The sequence below is a fragment of the Salvelinus fontinalis genome, chromosome 18 (genome assembly GCF_029448725.1).
Source record: "Salvelinus fontinalis isolate EN_2023a chromosome 18, ASM2944872v1, whole genome shotgun sequence".
In the NCBI taxonomy this organism is placed as follows: domain Eukaryota; kingdom Metazoa; phylum Chordata; class Actinopteri; order Salmoniformes; family Salmonidae; genus Salvelinus; species Salvelinus fontinalis.
The window spans coordinates 47,418,622-47,439,258 of NC_074682.1; the positions used below are offsets into that span (position 1 = coordinate 47,418,622).

The 20,637-nt window shown below is 44.9% G+C and overlaps 1 protein-coding gene across 2 annotated transcripts in view; it reads right to left on the reverse strand.

The window, feature by feature from the left end:
* LOC129815658 (copine-9-like) overlaps positions 1-20,637 on the reverse strand; it is a 177,293-nt gene that overhangs the window by 77,533 nt on the left and 79,123 nt on the right. The window contains exons 8-15 of one of the 2 annotated variants that reach the window (XM_055869654.1): positions 20,007-20,070; positions 11,279-11,382; positions 10,379-10,483; positions 9,356-9,397; positions 8,256-8,367; positions 7,159-7,212; positions 6,779-6,840; positions 6,484-6,530 (exon numbers count right to left, since the gene is read on the reverse strand). In XM_055869654.1, coding sequence (XP_055725629.1) covers positions 6,484-6,530; positions 6,779-6,840; positions 7,159-7,212; positions 8,256-8,367; positions 9,356-9,397; positions 10,379-10,483; positions 11,279-11,382; positions 20,007-20,070 — 590 coding nt within the window. The remainder of the gene's footprint in view (positions 1-6,483; positions 6,531-6,778; positions 6,841-7,158; positions 7,213-8,255; positions 8,368-9,355; positions 9,398-10,378; positions 10,484-11,278; positions 11,383-20,006; positions 20,071-20,637) is intronic. The other variant, XM_055869655.1, reaches the window with a different exon arrangement.

Genomic DNA, 20,637 nt, shown 5'->3' on the forward strand with positions numbered 1-20,637 from the left:
TGTCGGAAGACGTGGGTAAATAGAGCCTCCGGAGTCTGTAGGGCCGTAGGGAGACCAGGCAATGGAAGGAGACGACAGGACTTAGAAAACCGATCCACAACGACCAAAACGGTAGTGTTCCCCTGGGAAGGGGGAAGATCAGTCAGGAAATCTACCGATAAATGAGACCATGGCCGTTGTGGAACCGGGAGGGGTTGTAACTTCCCTCTCGGCAGGTGCCTAGGAGCCTTACTCTGTGCGCATACCGAGCAGGAAAAGACATAGAGTCTCACGTCCTTAGCCAAGGTGGGCCACCAGTATTTCCCCCTAAGACCCCGCACTGTCCTCTCAATCCCCGGATGACCCGAAGAAGGTAGTGTATGAACCCACCGAATCAATCGATCACGAACACCAAGCGGTACGTACCTAAGGCCAGTAGGACACTGGGACGGCACAGGTTCTACCCTCAACGCCCGCTCGATGTCCGCGTCCACCTCCCATACCACCGGTGCCACCAGACACGAGGCTGGAAGGATGGGAGTCGGATCGATGGGCCGGTCATCCGTGTCATAGAGACGAGACAGCGCGTCACCCTTAGTGTTGAGGGAACCTGGTCGGTAAGAGATCGTAAATCTAAAACGAGTAAAGAACATGGCCCACCTAGCCTGACGCGGATTCAGTCTCTTCGCCTCTCGGATATACTCCAGATTGCGGTGGTCAGTCCAGATGAGAAAAGGGATTTTAGCCCCCTCAAGCCAGTGTCTCCACACCTTCAGGGCTTTTACCATAGCTAGTAACTCCCGGTCCCCCACATCATAGTTCCGCTCCGCCGGCTCCAGCTTCTTAGAAAAGAAAGCACAGGGACGGAGCTTCGGTGGTGTGCCCGAGCGCTGTGATAGCACGGCTCCAACACCAGCCTCGGACGCATCCACCTCCACTATGAACGCTAACGAAGGGTCCGGATGCGCCAACACGGGAGCCTCAGTAAACCTTGCCTTCAACTGGTTGAAGGCTCCATCTGCCTCGGCCGACCACTGTTGACGCACCGGCCCCCCCTTCAGCAGTGAGGTAATGGGTGCCGCCACTTGGCCAAAACCCCAGATAAACCTCCGGTAGTAATTGGCAAACCCTAAAAACCGCTGCACCTCTTTTACCGTGGTTGGAGTCGGCCAATTACGCACGGCGTTTACGCGGTCACACTCCATCACCCCCGAGGTGGAAATGCGATAACCCAGGAAGGAAACGGCTGGTTTGGAGAACACACATTTCTCAGCCTTGACGTACAGGTCATGCTCCAGCAGTCGCCTAAGCACCCTGCGCACCAGGGAGACATGCGCGGCGCGTGTGGCAGAATAGATCAAGATGTCATCAATATATACTACCACACCCTGCCCCTGCAAGTCCCTGAGAATCTCATCTACAAAGGATTGGAAGACGGCTGGAGCATTCTTCAACCCATACGGCATGACGAGGTACTCATAGTGGCCTGATGTGGTACTAAACGCTGTTTTCCACTCGTCTCCTCCCCGAATACGCACCAGATTATACGCGCTCCTGAGGTCCAGTTTTGTGAAAAAACGCGCTCCGTGGAATGATTCCATCGCCGTAGCGATGAGAGGTAGTGGATAACTAAATCCCACTGTGATTGAATTTAGACCTCGATAATCAATGCACGGACGCAGTCCTCCCTCCTTTTTTCTCACAAAAAATAAACTCGAGGAGGCGGGGGACATGGAGGGCCGAATGAACCCTTGTCCCAGAGCTTCCGTGACATATGTCTCCATAGCCAACGTCTCCTCCTGTGACAATGGGTACACGTGACTCCTGGGAAGTGCAGCGTTCTCCTGGAGGTTTATCACGCAATCCCACCGTCGATGAGGTGGTAATTTAGTCGCTTCTTTCTTACTAAAAGCGATAGCCAAATCGGCATATTCTGGGGGAATGTGCACAGTGGAAACCTGGTCTGAACTCTCCACCGATGTGGCACCGATGGAAACCCCCACACACCTACCTGAACACTCATCTGACCACCCCTGAAGAGCTCCCTGTCGCCAGGAAATGAGGGGATTGTGAATGGCTAGCCAGGGAACCCCCAACACCACTGGAAACCCAGGTGAATCAATGAGGTAAAAAATTATCTGCTCCCTATGATCCCCCTGGGTTACCATGTCCAGCGGAATCGTGGCCTCCCTGACCAGCCCTGACCCTAACGGTCGGCTATCTAGGGAGTGCACGGGAAAAGGTGGGTCTATCTGCACCAGCGGAATACCCAACTTACGGGCGAGTCCGCGATCCATAAAACTCCCAGCTGCGCCTGAATCGACTAGCGCCTTATGCTGAAGAGAGGGAAAAAACGCAGGGAAAAAAATAACCAAAAACATGTGTCCAACAGGGAGCTCTGGGTGAGTCTTGTGCCTACTCACCTGGGGTGGCCGAGGAGTATTCCGCCTGCCATCTCGACTCCCAGATGGACTCCTCCAGCACCGGTCCGAAGTGTGTTCTCTCCGGCCACAGTAGGTGCAAGAGGAGCCAACTCCTCCGGTCCCCCTAGATGCAGCTCCTCCCAACTCCATCGGAGTTGGAGCGGGAGGGCTGGGAGGTGGAATGGAAAGGACTCCCTCTGAACGCCCGCGGGCAGCTAGCAAGTTATCTAGTCGGATCGACATGTCTATCAGTTCATCGAGGGAGAGTGTGGTGTCCCGACAAGCTAGCTCTTGACGGACTTCCTCCCGGAGGCTGCAACGGTAATGGTCTATTAAGGCCCTGTCATTCCACCCCGCACCACCAGCCAAGGTCCGGAACTCTAAAGCGAACTTCTGAGCGCTCCTCGTCTCCTGTCTGAGGTGGAACAGACGCTCACCCGCCGCTCGGCCCTCTGGTGGGTGGTCGAACACAGCCCGAAACCGGCGGGTGAACTCCGCGTAATGGTCCCGAGCCGAGTCTGGGCTGTTCCATACTGCGTTGGCCCAGTCCAGGGCCCTCCCTGACAAACAGGAGACAAGGAGGCTTACACTCTCTTCACCCGAGGGAGTCGGACGCACGGTAGCCAGGTAAAGCTCAAGCTGGAGCAGAAATCCCTGGCAACCAGCCACTGCTCCATCGTACACCCTCGGGGGGGTGAGACGCAATGTGCTGGTCCCAGCCGATGACCCTGTAGGAGTTGGTTGTGTCGTCTGCAGGGGAGCTGAAGGGGGCGTCGGGAGACCACTCCTCTCCCATCGTTCCATCCTCTCCATCATCTGGTCCATCGCTGACCCGATACGATGAAGGACAGCTGTATGATGATGAACACGCTCCTCCATAGTTGGGAGAGGGGTGGTCGCTGCTCCTGCTGACTCCATATGGGTGGTGCAGGCTTCTGTCAGAGCTGCTAGGAGTACTGGGTGGATGGAGTCAGGCGCAGAGAGCAGGTTTCAATAATGAGGATTTATTTTCCAAACGATCATGCCCTAAAACACACGGGCGCATGAAAAGACGAGTCCAAAAACACCGGACTAAACTGTACACAGAAAATAACAAAATCCACATTACAATCCAACCACAACATAACAGAATACAAGCCCGCACAACAGCCAGCGGGCTACCTGCCCTTAAATAGCCTACCCACCAAACTAAACTCAAAACAGGTGCACCCAATCAGCCCAAACTAACAGAAACAAAAAGAAAGGAATCGATGGCAGCTAGTAGACCGGTGACGACGACCGCCGAGCGCCGCCCAAACAGGAAGAGGCACCGTCCTCGGCGGGATTCGTGACAACATTGATCTAGCTAAGTATGTTAGGGTGAATGCTGACCTACAGCCACATGGTTAGGGTTCAAATCCACCTACTTTCCCAAACTAGGAGCGGCAGCATTGCAGTATCTGATGTTCATTTGATTGGAAAATACTGCTTTAGACCAGTCTTCAACCTTTTCTTGCCCTGAGACCCCAATCATATGTTAGCCAACATTTTGGGGGGCGCATGTCTTGTCTTATCATCAGTTGAATGGCAAGGAGAAGTAATCAAAATTTTAAAATTAATAGATTTGGTAGATAGTTTTGAATTATTTTGACCTCCCCACATTATACAGTACCAGTCAAAAGTTTGGACACACCAACTCATTCAAGGGTTTTTCTTTATTTTTACTATTTTCTACATTGTAGAATAATAGTGAAGACATCAAAACTATGGAATAACACATGGAATCATGTAGTAACCCAAAAAGTGTTAAACAAATCAAAATATTTTTTATATTTGAGATTCTTCAGAGTAGCCACCATTTGCCTTGATGACAGCTTTGTACACTCTTGTCATTCTCTCAACCAGCTTCACCCGGAATGCTTTTCCAACAGTCTTGAAGGAGTTCCCACATATGCTGAGCATTTGTTGGCTGCTCTTCCATCACTCTGCGGTCCAACTCATCCCAAACCATCTCAATTGGGTCGAGGTCGGGTGATCTGATGCAGCACTCCGTCACTCTCCTTCTTGGTCAAATAGCCCTTACACAGCATGGAGGTGTGTTTTGGGTCAATGTCTTGTTGAAAAACAAATTATAGTCCCACTAATGACAAACCAGATGGGATGGCGTATCGCTGCAGAATGCTGTGGTAGCCATGCTGGTTAAGTGTGCCTTAAATTCAAAATATATCACTGACAGTATCACCAGCAAAGCACCCCCACACCATCACACCTCCTCCTCCATGCTTCATGGTGGGAACCACACATGCAGAGCTCATCCGTTCACCTACTCTGTGTCTCACAAAGACACGGCATTTGGAACCAAAATCTCACATTTTGACTCATCAGACCAAAGTACAGATTTCCACCAGTCTAATGTCCATTGCTCGTGTTTCTTGGCCCAAGCAAGTCTCTTCTTCTTATTGGTGTCCTTTAGTAGTGGTTTCTTTACAGAAATTCAACCATGAAGGCCTGATTCACAGTCTCCTCTGAACAGTTGATGTTGAGATGTGTTTGTTACTTGAACTCTTTGAAGCATTTATTTGGGCTGCAATCTGAGGTGCAGTTAACTCTAATCAAATTATCCTCTGCAGCAGAGGTAACTCTGAGTCTTCCTTTCCTGTGGCGGTCCTCATGAGAGTCAGTTTCATCATAGCGTTTGATGGTTTTTCCGGCAGTCCTTGAAGAAACGTTCAAAGTTCTTGACTGACCTTCATGTCTTAAAGTAATGATGGACTGTCATTTCTCTTTGCTTATTTGAGCTGTTCATGACAAAATATGTACTTGGTCTTTTACAAAATAGGGCTATCTTCTGTATACCACCCCTACCTTGTCACAACACAACAGATTGGCTCAAATGCATTAAGGAAAGACATTCCACAAATTAACTTTCAACAAGGCACACCTGATAATTGAAATGCATTCCAGGTGACTACCTCATGAAGCTGGTTGAGAGAATGCTAAGTGTGTAATGCTGTCAAGGCAAAGGGTGGCTACTCTGAAGAATCTCAAATATATTTGTAATGAACACTCGGGGAGAAAAAGGTGTCAACTCACACGCAGAGCGCGGCAGGTGTTTATTTCACCTTCGCAGAAGGCAGGAATCGTGGTCACAGGCAGGCAACGGTCATACACAGGTAAGCAAACAGGCAGGTGAATCAAAACTAGGACTGAAGACTATAACTGGTTCTCACAAACAAGCTAGGAAATGGCTTAATAAAGTCAAAATGAACAATACCTCACAAAGGCACAAACAGAATGAACTGAACTAAATAAGGAGCTGATGAGTCCAGGTGAGTAACTAACACAGGTGAAAACAATGAACAAAAATGAAAGACAGGGCTACGTTCAAGAACAATGTGAAACAGAACACAAGGTTGACTAAGAAAATAAATAAATACAATATTAGGATTTGTTTAACACTTTTTTGGTTACTATATGATTCCATATGTGTTATTTCATAGTTTTGATGTCTTCACAATTATTTTACAATGTAGAAAATAGTTTTAAAAAATAAAGAAATACCCTTGAATGAGTAGGTGTGTCCAAATATTTGACTGGTACTGTAATTGGAAGAGGAAGTGTAACTCTAACATAGCCTATTAGCTAGAAAAGTAACTCCAAACCCATTTTCACTAATAGCAGCTGGTTAGCTAATTAGAGAAAGGTTAGCCATGTGTTAGCAAAAATATATGTCCAAGACAAGAAAGCTTACCAGCAGCCAGCAGCACTGGTACTCATGGGGGCTATGTCACATACTCCAGGGAGTGTAATTAGCTCAATATTAGGAGTTGAGAAATAATAATTAATAGAAAGAATAATTATTAGAAAGAAAATATTCTCCTCTTTTATATTGTAGATATGTAATTCAAAATTGGTTTATTCTGTTGTTCCTAGCGATATTCATGAATATACCATGCAGTATACCATGTTAAATAACCCTGCTTTAGACGACAGGTTAGCATAATATTATTTTCTAAGGATTTTAGGGAAACGTTAGCCCTTCAGTAGCCTAAAAGAGACACTAATAAACAACAAACTGTATCAGTAATTTGGCTACACTTACCATTAGACGCTGTGAAATCGATGGCCACTGTGAAGTTGAGTTGCGTCCTGGTGAGACAATGATTAATTACGATGAATAACAAACTTTACCAGGCAAAAACATAATAAAGTCTAGAAAGGATATTGTTTGTTTAAACAATGCAAAACAATTTCAGACATGCACGCTAGACTGAGCAAGCCATCAACAGTGGCCTCTAACGTTTATGCAAAGTTATTAAGAGTGGCCTCTAACATTAATGTAAAGTTATTAAGAATTGCCTCTAACATTCATGTAAAGTTATTAAGAGTGGGCTGACCCTCCTCGGATGAAGTCCACAAACGTGTATTCTGACTCCACTTTGAAGGACAGCAGGGTCACCTCCAGAGGATGGATGGATGGATGGAGATAGATAGGGAGGGAGGGAGGGAGGGAGGGAGGGAGGGAGGGAGGGAGGGAGGGAGGGAGGGAGGGAGGGAGGGAGGGAGGGAGGGAGGGAGGGAGGGAGGGAGGAGAGAAACAGGGTGATAGAGAGAGAGGGGGAAGAAAATAGATGGCAAAGCAAAACGTTTACTCTATATGACATATCACATTGGCAATGACTCCTATCTATAAAACAAAGAATCCTATCAATAAAACAATGAATCCTATCTATAAAACACTGACAGGTGGAGATGGGAAATCTCAACTGATACTCACTGTCCCTGAATTGACGTATTTCTTCTTCTTGCCTTTCTTTTTATGGTTTAGAACCTGAACAAAAACGTGTAGGGAAGGGGAAATTATACAGATTGATACAGATGTCTTAGAAAAGAGGACTGGGTTTGATTTCACCATATCGTTCAGAGTATGTAGGTGTGGTACAGAAAGAAATTAGACCGAATCTAACATTATATATTATAAGAGATGGAAGACGGATGAAAAATAACTATTTTTTTAGCGGGGATATGTGAGTGTAGTCGTAACATTTGGAAACTTGAATGGGAAAATCACAAAAATGCTTCACTGTTCATCTCATTATTAAAGATACAATATGACAAACAGTTGTTTATGTATTTCAGTTAGAGCTGTAATATAGGAAGCTGAGGATGTGTCCTTAGAGATGCAATATGTAACTTTTTGGGCGACCCAACCAAATTCACATAGAAATGTGAGTTATAGATGTGAGTTATTGGGGTGGCAGGTAGCCTAGTGGTTAGAGCGTTGGACTTGTTAACCGAAAGGTTGCAAGATTGAATCCCCGAGCTGACAAGGTAAAAATCTGTCATCCTGCCCCTGAACAAGGCCACTGTTCCTAGGCCGTCAAAGAATTTGTTCTTAACTGACTTGCCTAGTTAAATAAAAATAATGCTTTCTCATTGAAAGCAAGTCTAAGAAGCAGTAAATGTGCACTATTTCTATGCTTCCCATTCTTAAGTTTTGTTTTTGCGTCTTTTACTTTTGGTTTTATGCACAAGCTTCAAACAGCTGAAAATATATTCGATGGTACAATGACTCTCTAAAATATACCTGCTTGTTTTGTCACAAACTGAAATTAGGCAAACTATTCATATTTTTTGCAACCAGGAAATGGTGGAGCAATTTCTGCATAGTGCACCTTGAAACAGTACAGTCAGTTGAAAATGTCTTACATAGAGAGACATAATATAAACCTTTTTATAAAGACTCACCCCTATGAGCAAAATAAAAAAAATGTAAATGTATTTTTCAGTTGAAAATATTTTTCAACGTCTTGTGCTCACTAGGATACATGCTTAAGTGTTGCAGGTTGTAAGTGTTCCCTGTTCTTTTTTTACCTCATAGACGTTGAACTGGCTCTGGCCTCTGGAGAATTCTCTGTAGCTGGTGGTGAACTCGCCAATGAAGTCATGACTGTGGGAATAGTTGCGAAAGTAACACCTGCAGCATCTGAAAGAGTACCATACTGAAGGAAACACCAATCGACATGTCCTATTTAAAGAGGAAGCCCCATCAGTAGCCACCATCAGTGAAGAAGGAAGGGAAAGAGGACAGAGAGATGGAGGGAGGCAGTCTACACTCCCATTCCCTTAATAAAAAAGGGGACAGAGATGGAGGAAGGAGGTCAACACTCATATTCCACTCATAAAGAAGAAGACGGAGAGGAAGGGAGAGAGGGAAGGAGATATGGAGGGAGGAGGTCAACACTCCTTTTCCCTTTCATAAAAAAGGGGATCGAGAGATGGAGTGAGGGGGTGAGGGGGAGAGAGGGAGGGAGAGATGGAGGGATATGAAGGAAGAGAGATGGATGGAGATGAAGGTAGGGAGAGATGGAGGGAGGTCAACACTCACATTTCCCCCATAAAGAAGGAACAGAGAAATGGAGGGAGAGGGATGGAGGAAGAGAGAGATGAAGGGAGGGAGAGAGGAAAAGAGATATGGAGGGAGGAGGTCAACACTCATATTCCCCCCATAAAGAAGGGGACAGAGAGATGGAGGGAGGGAGAGAGAGTGATATGAACACTCTCCATTCTGATATCACATCTGACTTTTTAAAGTTCCAGTCAGTGATTTGTGGTTGTGTGTGCTAACCCTAAACCGGAACCTTATGACATAGAGTCCCTCTTTTTGAGATTCCCCTCCAGAGAAAGAATGAGGGATGACATTTGAGGACGATTTGGAGCGTCTGATGGTAAATGAAATGGATGAAGGATGAAACGAGAGGGGGTGAAAGAGAGAATAGAGAGAGATCGAGATGTAGGGAGGGAGGGAGAGAGAGAATAGAGCGAGAGAGAGGGAGAGTAGAGCGAGAGAGAGTAGAGCGAGAGAGAGAGAGAGAGAGAGAGAGAGAGAGAGAGAGAGAGAGAGAGAGAGAGAGAGAGAGAGAGAGAGAGAGAGAGAGAGAGAGAGAGAGAGAGAGAGAGAGAGAGAAAATTACCTTCCATTTCGGTCCCAATCATACACATCCACCTTGACCGTCCTGGAGAGAGGGAAGATAAGAGAGAAAGATGAGAATCACAGAGAGGTGTGTGTGTGTGCATGTGTGCGTGTGCGTGTGCGTGTGCGTGTGCGTGTGCGTGTGTGTGTGTGTGTGTGTGTGTGTGTGTGTGTGTGTGTGTGTGTGTGTGGGTGCATGTGTGGGTGTGTGTCTGTGTGTGTTCCAAGTCAGTGATATATGAGGCATACAGTAGTTCACCCGCCAACTATGAAGAATTGTTCAAACATTATTCTCAAATGGTCACACAGATGCATTTTCACTCTCCTTAAAGGATTTTACCCAGTCAAATGTATTATGTAAATAGACAACAATATACTGTTCATTTAATTAATTTAATATAATATGATCAATTTGTATGAATCCTAATTCACAAGTATATCAAAAGCTGTATCCACTAGCAATACATTCCAAAGTAATAGTGTGTGTTTGTGTGCGGATGTGTGTGTGTTTGTGTGTGTTTGATAACCCGAGATAAACGAAACATCGTGGAACCTCCATGTTGGTCCCAATAACACCAGTGCTGGCCTCTGAGACAATATGGCCGACTGCTGGCATTATTCTGACCACCACAGAGCATTATGGGTACTGTAGTACATCATGCTACAGCAACATTCCATAGTCCTCAGTAATGAGGGAAGACAGGACTTAGTCCCACAGTCTTGCCAATGGCTCAGCTAGCAAGGTGCTGGCAACATCCAGTATGGCATGGACCATACTGGAGAATATACTGCTGTAGCCTATTCTCATTTTTACATTGCTTGTTTTTTGTGTTCTGTACCAGCGCTTTGAGATTTTCTCTGTAATGGAAAGCACAATGAAATAAATAAATATTTATAATTTATTAGGTTGCTTTGGATGAAAGCTTCTGCTGAAATTCCACAAAATAGCTAATGTGGTCATCTCTTTGCCCTGGGGGCTAAGTGACTTTTGACCTATGCTGTTGGCTGTCTGTGTGTCACTCACCTATCATAGTCTCCGTTACAGAGGGCTCGTACGGGGATGGTGAAGGGCTGCCAAACAGGGTTCAGAGTATTCTTTATTACCTCTGTCTTATGGCAGATGGTGAACCTACAGTACACAGCAAACACAAGGAGCTCTGACTACATATACTGTACAGGGATGGAAAGGTATTAACCACAAATACCAAAGAATATGGTTGTCACGACTTCTACCGAAGTCGATGCCTCTCCTTGTTTGGGCGGTGCTCGGCAGTCGACGTCATCGGTCTTCTAACCATCATTGATCCATTTTTCCGTTTTCCATTGGTTTTGTCTTGTCTTCCTACACACCTGGTTCCAATCCCATTCATTACATGTTGTGTATTTAACCCTCTGTCTCCCCTCATGTCTTTGTCAGAGATTGTTTGTTTTTCATGCTCATGATATTTGTATTGGTGCGCGACGGGTTCTCGTACCCACTTTTATTTTATTATGTACTATGGTTTTGGAGCTGTGTTTTTTACGTTATTAAACTACTCCAATTAAACCAAGTTCGATTCTCCTGCGCCTGACTTCCCTGCCACCTATACACACGACGTGACAATGGTGAACCAACATAAGTCATTCTATTTCTAAGGGTACAGTCGAATGGCCGGGCTTTCCCCCCGCTTCTAGTAATTATATTTGTATGGACCCGAAGAAATTCCTGATGCCATTGATGGCAAACGAGACGCTAATTTTGAACGTCTATGAAGTGGGTACACAGCACACACAGCATAGAGGTATCAACCACAAACACCAAGAAAATGAAAGCGTTCTCTCCTATCAACATTTTGACAGATGTGATACATAACAGACGATGTGGGAATATAACTCATCTTGATACACACGCATGCCCACCACACAGACAAACACACACACTCACGTTCCGTCTTCATTGCTGCGGTAGAAGACCAGGAAGGGGTCTGACTTGCCGAAGAAGTCTTTTTTGTCCAGCTTGTTGGCACACAACTGCATAGTGGCAATGTCCTGAAAGAAAAGTCTAAACATTAAACCAAGGTGGTTGTATTAATCGCCGCCAAAGGTGCTTCTACAAAGTTTTTACTCAGGGTGTGAATACTTAGAGCATTCGGAAAGTATTCAGACCCCTTGACTTTTTCCACATTTTGTTACGTTACAGCCTTATTCTAAACATGGATTAAAAAAAATGGTTTCTAGAATTTTTTGCAATTTTTTATTTATATAAAATAGTGAAATATAAAAATGTACATAAGTATTCAGACCCTTTACTCAGTACTTTGTTGAAGAACCTTTGTCAGCGATTACGACCTCGAGTCTTCTTGGGCATGATGCTTCAAGCATTTCTCCCATTCTTCTCTGCAGATCATCTAAAGCTCTGTCAGGTTGGATGAGGAGAGTCGCTGCTCAGCTATTTTCAGGTCTCTCCAGAGATGTTAGATCGGGTTCAAGTCTGGGCTGTGGTTGGGCCATTCAAGGACATTCAGAGACTTGTCCCAAAGCCACTCCTGCGTTGTCTTGGCTGTGTGCTTAGGGTCACTGTCCTGTTGGAAGGTGAACCTTCGCCCCAGTTTGATGTCCTGAGCACTCTGGAGCAGGTTTCATCAAGGATCTCTCTGTACTTTGCTCCGTTTATATTTCTCTCGATCCTGACTAGTCTCCCAGTCCCTGCCGCTGAAAAACATCCCCACAGCATGATGCTGCCATCACCATGCTTCACCGTAGGGATGGTGCCAGGATTCCTCCTGATGTGACGCTTGGCATTCAGGCCAAAGAGTTGGCCGGGTGGCCAGCTCTAGGAAGAGTCTTGGTGGTTCCAAACTTCTTCCAGTTAAGAATGATGGAGGCCACTGTGTTCTTGGGGACCTTCAATGCTGCAGAAAGGTTTTGGTACCCTTCTCCAGATCTGTGCCTTGACACAATCCTGTCTCTGACATGCACTGTCAACTGAAGGGAACCTATATAGACAGGTGTGTGCTTTCCCAAATCATATCCCATCAATTGAATTTACCACAAGTGTACTCCAATCAAGTTGTAGAAACATCTCAAGGATGATCAATGGAAACAGGATGCACCTGAGCTCAATTTCGAGTCTCATAGCAAAGGGTCTGAATATTTATAAGGTATTTCTGTTTTTGATTTTAATACATTTGCAAAAATTTCCCCAAAAATATTTTAACATATTCAAATATAAAGATGTTGCTTTTAACAATTTTTACAACCAAGTGTTTATGATAAAGGTTGATTCTTGTTTGGAAATGGTTTAGGGGTTGACAGGTTGGATTCAGCAACAAGTCAATGCACTTTCTATCACAGTACTATAGCCCTTTTCTGCAGTCAAATCACCAAATCGCCCTCTAGTGGCCTCAAGGGTGGAATATTATTAATATTTTTCTTAATTTGATAATAATAAACATTATTTTGAAAAACTCCGGTGTTTCTATGTCAAACGTTTTTGTTATATTTCAGTCTTCTGTGATGTATATAAAGCGTAATTTTGGGATACAACCTCAAATTGAATACATTTCAACTCTATATCTGACATCGTACAGGTGTCTTTTTTTTGTAAAGCCCATTAGTAACCATGTAATAAGATAAAGAGTACCAATAAATGTAATGGTAAAAGTCACTGAAAATTTTAAACTGAAGCTGCATTAAGTAACCTTTTGGGCAACCCGACCAAAGCATATAGAAATGTGAGTTATAGATCTGTCATTCTCATTGAAAGAAAGTCTAAGTAGCGGAAGATATGTTCCGTGTGTACTATTTCTATGCTTTTCACTCTTAAGTTTTGTTTTTGCATCTTTTACTTTCAGTTTTGTACACCGGTGTTCAAATAAGCTGAAAATAATATAGTTTTGGTTATTGAAAAGACATTTCACAGCGGTTTAGACGGTACAATAAATTCTCTACACTGCTTGTTTTGTCACTATGTCACGTTCTGACCCTAGTTCTTGTGTTTATCTGTTGTTTTGTTGGTCAGGACGTGAGCTGGGTGGGCATTTCTATGTGTTGTGTGTCTATTTCGAGGTTCTATGTTGCATGTGTTGCACTTAGTTCTTGTATAGCTTCACGTTCATCATTTTGTTGTTTTGCTTGTTCTTCTTCAAATTAAAGAGAAGATGTATTTTGCACACGCTGCGCCTTGGTCCTCTCTCTCTCCCTTTGACGATCGTGACAGAATTTCCCACCAATCTACGACCAAGCTGCGTGTCAAGCTGCAACAGGATCCACCTACACAGGATTCATGGACATGGGAGGAGATACTGGATGGTAAGGGGCCTTGGGCACAACCGGGAGAATATCGCCTCCCTCGTGAAGAGCTGGAGGCAGCTAAAGCCGAGAGGAGGCGATATGAGGAGGCAGCACGGAAGCAAGGCTGGAAGCCCGTGAGTACAACCCAAAAATTTCTTGGGGGGGGGGGGCCTTAAAGGGAGTGTGGCGAAGTCAGGTAGGAGACCTGCGCCTACTCCCTGTACTTACCGTGGAGAGCGAGAGTACGGGCAGACACCGTGTTACGCAGCAGAGCGCATGGTGTCTCCTGTACGCGTGCATAGCCCGGTTCGGTACATTCCAGCTCCACGTATCGGACGGGCTAGATTGAGCGTTGAGCCATATGTCATGAAGCCGGCCCAACGCATCTGGTCACCAGTGCGTCTCCTCGGGCCGGCGTACATGGCACCAGCCTTACGCATGGTGTCCCCGGTTCGCCTACATAGCCCGGTGCGGGTTATTCCACCTCCCCGCACTGGTCGGGCGACGGGGAGCATACAACCAGGTAAGGTTGGGCAGGCTCAGTGCTCAAGGGAGCCAGTACGCATGCACGGTCCGGTATTTCTGGCGCCACCTCCCCGCCCTGACCCAGTACCACCAGTGCCTCCTCCACGCACTAGCCCTATGGTGCGTGTCTCCAGCCCTTTGCCACTGGTGCCTACACCACGCACCAAGCCTCCTGTGTGTCCCCAGAGTCCTGTGCGTCCTGTTGCTGCTCCCCGCACTAGCCCTGAGATGCGTGTCCCCAGCCCGGTACCACCAGTTCCGGCACCACGCACTAGGCCTAATGTGCGTCTCCAGGGTCCAGTATGCCCTGTTCCTTCTCCCCGCACTAGCCTGAAGGTGCGTGTCCCCAGCCAGGTAACACCAGTTCCGGCACCACGCACCAGGCCTACAGTACGCCTCAGCCGGCCAGAGTCTGCCGTCTGCACAGCGGGGCCTGAACTGCCCATCTGCCAAGCGCCATCTGAGCCACCCATCTGCCAAGCGCCATCTGAGCCATCCGTCTACCCAGCGCCATCTGAGCCATCCGTCTACCCAGCGCCATCTGAGCCATCCGTCTACCCAGCGCCATCTGAGCCATCCGTCTGCCCCGAGCCGCCAGAGCCGCCCGTCTGTCTGTCCCGAGCCGTCAGAGCCGTTCGTCAGTCAGGAGCCGCTAGAGCCATTCGTCAGTCAGGATCTGCCAAAGCCGCCAACCAGACAGGATCTGCCAGAGCCGCCAACCAGACAGGATCTGCCAGAGCCGCCAACCAGACAGGATCTGCCAGAGCCGCCAACCAGACAGGATCTGCCAAAGCCGCCAACCAGACAGGATCTGCCAGAGCCGCCAACCAGACAGGATCTGCCAGAGCCGCCAGCCAGACATGACCAGCCAGAGCCGTCCAGCCATGACCAGCCAGAGCCGTCCAGCCATGACCAGCCAGAGCCGTCCAGCCATGACCAGCCAGAGCCGTATAGCCATGACCAGCCAGAGCCGTCCAGCCATGACCAGCCAGAGCCGTCCAGCCATGACCAGCCAGAGCCGTCCAGCCATGACCAGCCAGAGCCGTCCAGCCATGACCAGCCAGAGCCGTCAGCCAGCCAGGATCCGCCAGAGCCGTCAGCCAGCCAGGATCCGCCAGAGCCGTCAGCCAGCCAGGATCCGCCAGAGCCGTCAGCCAGCCAGGATCCGCCAGAGCCGTCAGCCAGCCAGGATCCGCCAGAGCCGTCAGCCAGCCAGGATCCGCCAGAGCCAGCCAGCCAGGATCCGCCAGAGCCAGCCAGTCCGGAGTGGTCCCTCAGTCCGGGGCTGCCCCTAAGTCCAGCGGGACCCATGTCTAGGGTTCCCAGTCCAAGGTCGGTGGCAAGGGTCGCCACTTTGAGGAGGCCACAGAAGCGGACAAAGACAAGGGTGAAGTGGGGTCCACGTCCTGCGCCAGAGCCGCCGCCGCGGACAGATGCCCACCCAAACCCTCCCCTATAGGTTTAGGTGGTGCGGTCGCAGTCCGCACTTTGGGGGGGGGGGGGGGGGGATACTGTCACGTTCTGACCCTAGTTCTTGTGTTTATCTGTTGTTTTGTTGGTCAGGACGTGAGCTGGGTGGGCATTTCTATGTGTTGTGTGTCTATGTCGAGGTTCTATGTTGCATGTGTTGCACTTAGTTCTTGTATAGCTTCACGTTCGTCATTTTGTTGTTTTGCTTGTTCTTCTTCAAATTAAAGAGAAGATGTATTTTGCACACGCTGCGCCTTGGTCCTCTCTCTCTCCCTTTGACGATCGTGACACACTAACTGAAATTAGGCAAACTATGAGAATTTTAGCAATCAGGAAATGTCGGAGCGATTTCTGCATATTGCACCGTTAACAAGTATGCTGTTAACATCCATATTCATCATATTTCACAGGGAAACCTCTGAGAAAGCCAAAACAAAAGACTCTACCGAGGTGGAGCAGCTCAACCATATACATAGAATAGAATAGATAGAACTAGAACATCACTGAACATTGACTTGAATGGGTATTACCGTTTTAGTAACTACTTTTTTATGAGCCTGACATCCTGTGGAAATCACACCTTTCAGAGATCTGGGCGAGGTAGCAGAGTAAACACAACATTTCATCTAGCACGCAGCATGCCCCTTCCTTTCTCTGTCTGTAATGAACGATACACTTTACTATATTCTCTTTGTTTGATGATACAGAACTCAACTATGCATTCACAAGTTTTCAGAGCCCTATCACGATACCCCCAATAGAGATGGAATGAGAATAATACTTCATCTCAATGGGTATTCCTCTGTTTTCTCCTCATTCATTAGACAAATAATTTCCAGGAAGTCAAACTGTGTGTGTGTGTGTCTGTGTCTGTGTCTGTGTCTGTGTGTGTGTGTGTGTGTGTGTGTGTGTGTGTGTGTGTGTGTGTGTGTGTGTGTGTGTGTGTGTGTGTGTGTGTGTGTGTGTGTGTGAGAGAGAGAGAGTGAGTGAGTGACTGAGACATAATAACGGAACTTGACCTGTCTCTAATTATTCACCCACCAAGAAAAAGAGGAAAACATTTGAGATGGAGAGATAAATAATTCATGAATGAGTGGAATCGTCACTGTCGTTGTTCACTGTCTGGATGTATATTTATTCCAATATTGTTGTCTGCATTACCTGACAGAATGGTGATCTTTCACTGCTTGTGTCCCAAATGGCAACCTATTCCTTACATAGTGGGGCCCAAAGGGTTCTGGTCACAATAAGTTTGCTATGTAGGTAATAGGATCCTTTTGGGACAATGCCACGATTTTATATTCTGTCATGATGCTGAATGCATCTAGCCTGAAGTACAGATATGACCTAATAGAGATATAGGCTAGCCTAAAGTACAGATATGACCTAGCAGAGATATGATCTAGCCTAAAGCACAAATATGTAGAGATATGTTCTAATAGATATATGATCAAGTAGAGATATGAACTAGTATAGATATGATCTGGTAGAGATATGACCTAGTAAAGATATGAACTAGTAGAGATATGTTCTAGTAGAGATATGATCAAGTAGAGAAATGCCATAGTATAGATATGATCTAGTAGAGATATGACCTAATAAAGATATGAACTATTAGAGATATAATCTAGTAGAGATATGACCTAATAAAGATATGAACTAGTAGAGATATGACCTAGTATAGATATGATCTAGTAGAGATCTGTCTTAGTATAGATATGATCTAGTACAGATATGTCTTAGTATAGATATGACCCAGTAGAGATATGATCTAGTAGAGATATGACCTAGCATAAAGTACAGATATGATATAGTAGAGATATGAGCGAGTACAGATATGAGCTAGCCTAAAGTACAGATATGACCTAGTATAGATATGACCTAGCAGAGATAGGGTCTAAAGAGATCTAGAGATATGACCTAGTAGATATATGACCTAGTCTAAAGTAGAGATATCACCTAGTCTAAAGTAGAGATATGACCTAGTCTAAAGTAGAGATATGACCTAGTAGATATATCACCTAGTCTAAAGTAGAGATATCACCTAGTCTAAAGTACAGATATGACCTAGTCTAAAGTAGAGATATGACCTAGTCTAAAGTAGAGATATGACCTAGTCTAAAGTAGATATATCACCTAGTCTAAAGTACAGATATGACCTAGTCTAAAGTAGAGATATGACCTAGTCTAAAGTAGATATATGACCTAGCCTAAAGTAGAGATATGACCTAGTCTAAAGTAGAGATATGACCTAGTAGATATATCACCTACTCTAAAGTAGAGATATGATCTAGTAGAGCTATGACCTAGCATAAAGTACAGATATGATATAGTAGAGATATGAGCGAGTATGAGCTGTTTCTGTACAGCACTTTGAGATATCAGCTGATGTACGACGGGCTATATAAATAAAGTTGATTTGAGTACAGATATGAGCTAGCCTAAAGTACAGATATGACCTAGTATAGATATGATCTAGTATAGATATGATCTAGTATAGATAGATATGACCTAGCAGAGATAGGGTCTAACCTAAAGTAGAGTTATGACCTAATCTAGAGTAGATATATGACCTAGTAGATATATCACCTAGTCTAAAGTAGAGTTATGACCTCGTCTAAAGTAGAGATATGACCTAGTATATCACCTGGTCTAAAGTAGAGATAGGACCTAGTAGATATATCACCTAGTCTAAAGTAGAGATATCACCTAGTCTAAAGTAGAGATATGACCTAGTAGAGATATGACCTAGTCTAAAGTAGAGATATGCCCTAGTAGATATATCAACTAGTCTAAAGTAGAGATATGACCTAGTCTAAAGTAGAGATATGACCTAGCCTAAAGTAGAGATATGACCTAGCCTAAAGTAGAGTTATTACCTAGCCTAAAGTAGAGTTATTACCTAGCCTAAAGTAGAGTTATTACCTAGCCTAAAGTAGAGTTATTACCTAGCCTAAAGTAGAGTTGTGACCTAGGCTAAAGTAGAGTTATTACCTAGCCTAAAATAGAGTTATTACCTAGCCTAAAGTAGAGTTGTGACCTAGGCTAAAGTAGAGTTGTGACCTAGGCTAAAGTAGAGTTATTACCTAGCCTAAAGTAGAGTTATTACCTAGCCTAAAGTAGAGTTGTGACCTAGGCTAAAGTAGAGTTGTGACCTAGGCTAAAGTAGAGTTATTACCTAGCCTAAAGTAGAGTTATTACCTAGCCTAAAGTAGAGTTATTACCTAGCCTAAAGTAGAGTTGTGACCTAGGCTAAAGTAAAGATACATTATGGCCTAGTCTAAAGTAGAAATATGACCTAGTAGAGATATGACCTGTGATTGTCTTGCTCTGTGTTCCATTTTTATTTTTTATTATTTTTATTATTTCCATCTCAAATCTTTGTGTGTGTATGTGTTAATTCTTCTATCCTTGTGGGAACCTAAAGTCCCCACAAGGATAGTAAAACAAGGAAAAATCTCCCTCGTGGCGACATTTCCCACATCCTCATGAGGACAAAGACTATTTTAAGATTAGGGATTAGGTTTAGGGTTAGAATTAGGGGTAGGGTTAGAATTAGGGTTAGGGTAAGGGGTTAGTGGTTAGTGGTTAGGGTTAAGAGTTAAGAGTCAAGTTTAGGTTTAGGTTAGGTGTTAAGGTTAGGGTTAGAGTTAGTGTTAGGTTCAGGGGTTAGGGGAAATAGGATTTTGAATGGAAATCAATTTTATGTCCCCACGAGGATAGAAGAACAAACAGTTTTGAAAAAAGTACCCAACTGTCATACTTGAATAAAAGCAAAGAAACCTTCGTAGAAAATGGCTAGTAAAAGTGAAAGTCATCCAGTAAAATACTACTTTAAAAAAAAAAGTTAAAGTCTAAAAGTATTTGGTCTGAAATATAGTTAAGTATCAAAAGTAAAAGTACAATTATAAATCGTTTCAGATTCCTTACATTAAGCAAATCAGAAGGCACCATTTTCACGTTATTTTAATGTACGGATAGCCAGTGGCACACCAACACTCAGACATCATTTACAAACGAAGCATGTGTGTGTAGTGAGTCTGCCAGATCAGAGGCAGTAGGATGACCAGGGATGTTCTCTTGATAAGTGAGTGAATTGGACCATTTTCCTGTCCTGCTAAGCATTCAAAATGTAACGATTTCTTTTTTGGTGTCAAGGAAAACGTATGGAGTAAAAAGTACATTATTTTCTTTAGGAATGTAGTGAAGTAAAAGTATCAAAAATATAAATAGTAAAGTAATATACAGATACCCTAAAAAACAGCTTAAGTAGTACTTTAAAGTATTTTTACTTAAGTACTTCTTAAGTACTTTACACCACTGAGAACAAAATGTGTGTGTGTGTGATAACCAGAGATAAACTAAACAACGTGTGTTTTACTGACCCTGCAGTTACTCAGTTCCTCAGCGGTGAATATGATGTTCCCACACTTCTTCCCTGGGATCCCACTGGAAAGAGAGACAGTTCAGGGAGAGGAAAGAAAGAAATACAAAACAATTATAAGTACTGGTTTCGGGTCCTGTGTGGGTGATTTGTGTACATAATTAGCTATTGTAATGCATGTGGAATGGATCTATTAGTGTGCCTCTCTGTACGCAAGCATGTGTACATGGTATCGAAGGTCGAGACCTTGAGTGAAATAGATATGGACACACACCATAGCTCACCTCATGTTAACAGTTGTGGTCTAAATGGTCAATCCTGATACCTTTACTACCGCACCTTCAGACTCCAAATCAACAGGTCAGAAAACAGCCCATCACTCCACATTAGCACACCACATAATACACCCACTGGAAGAGGCCTGACCTCAGATCAGATTTTGGGATGACTAAATTATCTTTCATATAAACAGACCGGGGCAGTCCAGGGAGATTCTTCTCCTCCTCCACACATGTTCTGCATCCCAAATGGCACCTTATTCCCTATATAGTGCGCTACTTTTTTACCAGAGCCCATAGAGCACATACATAGGGAATAGGGTGCAATATGGGACTCAACCATAGAAAATAGAT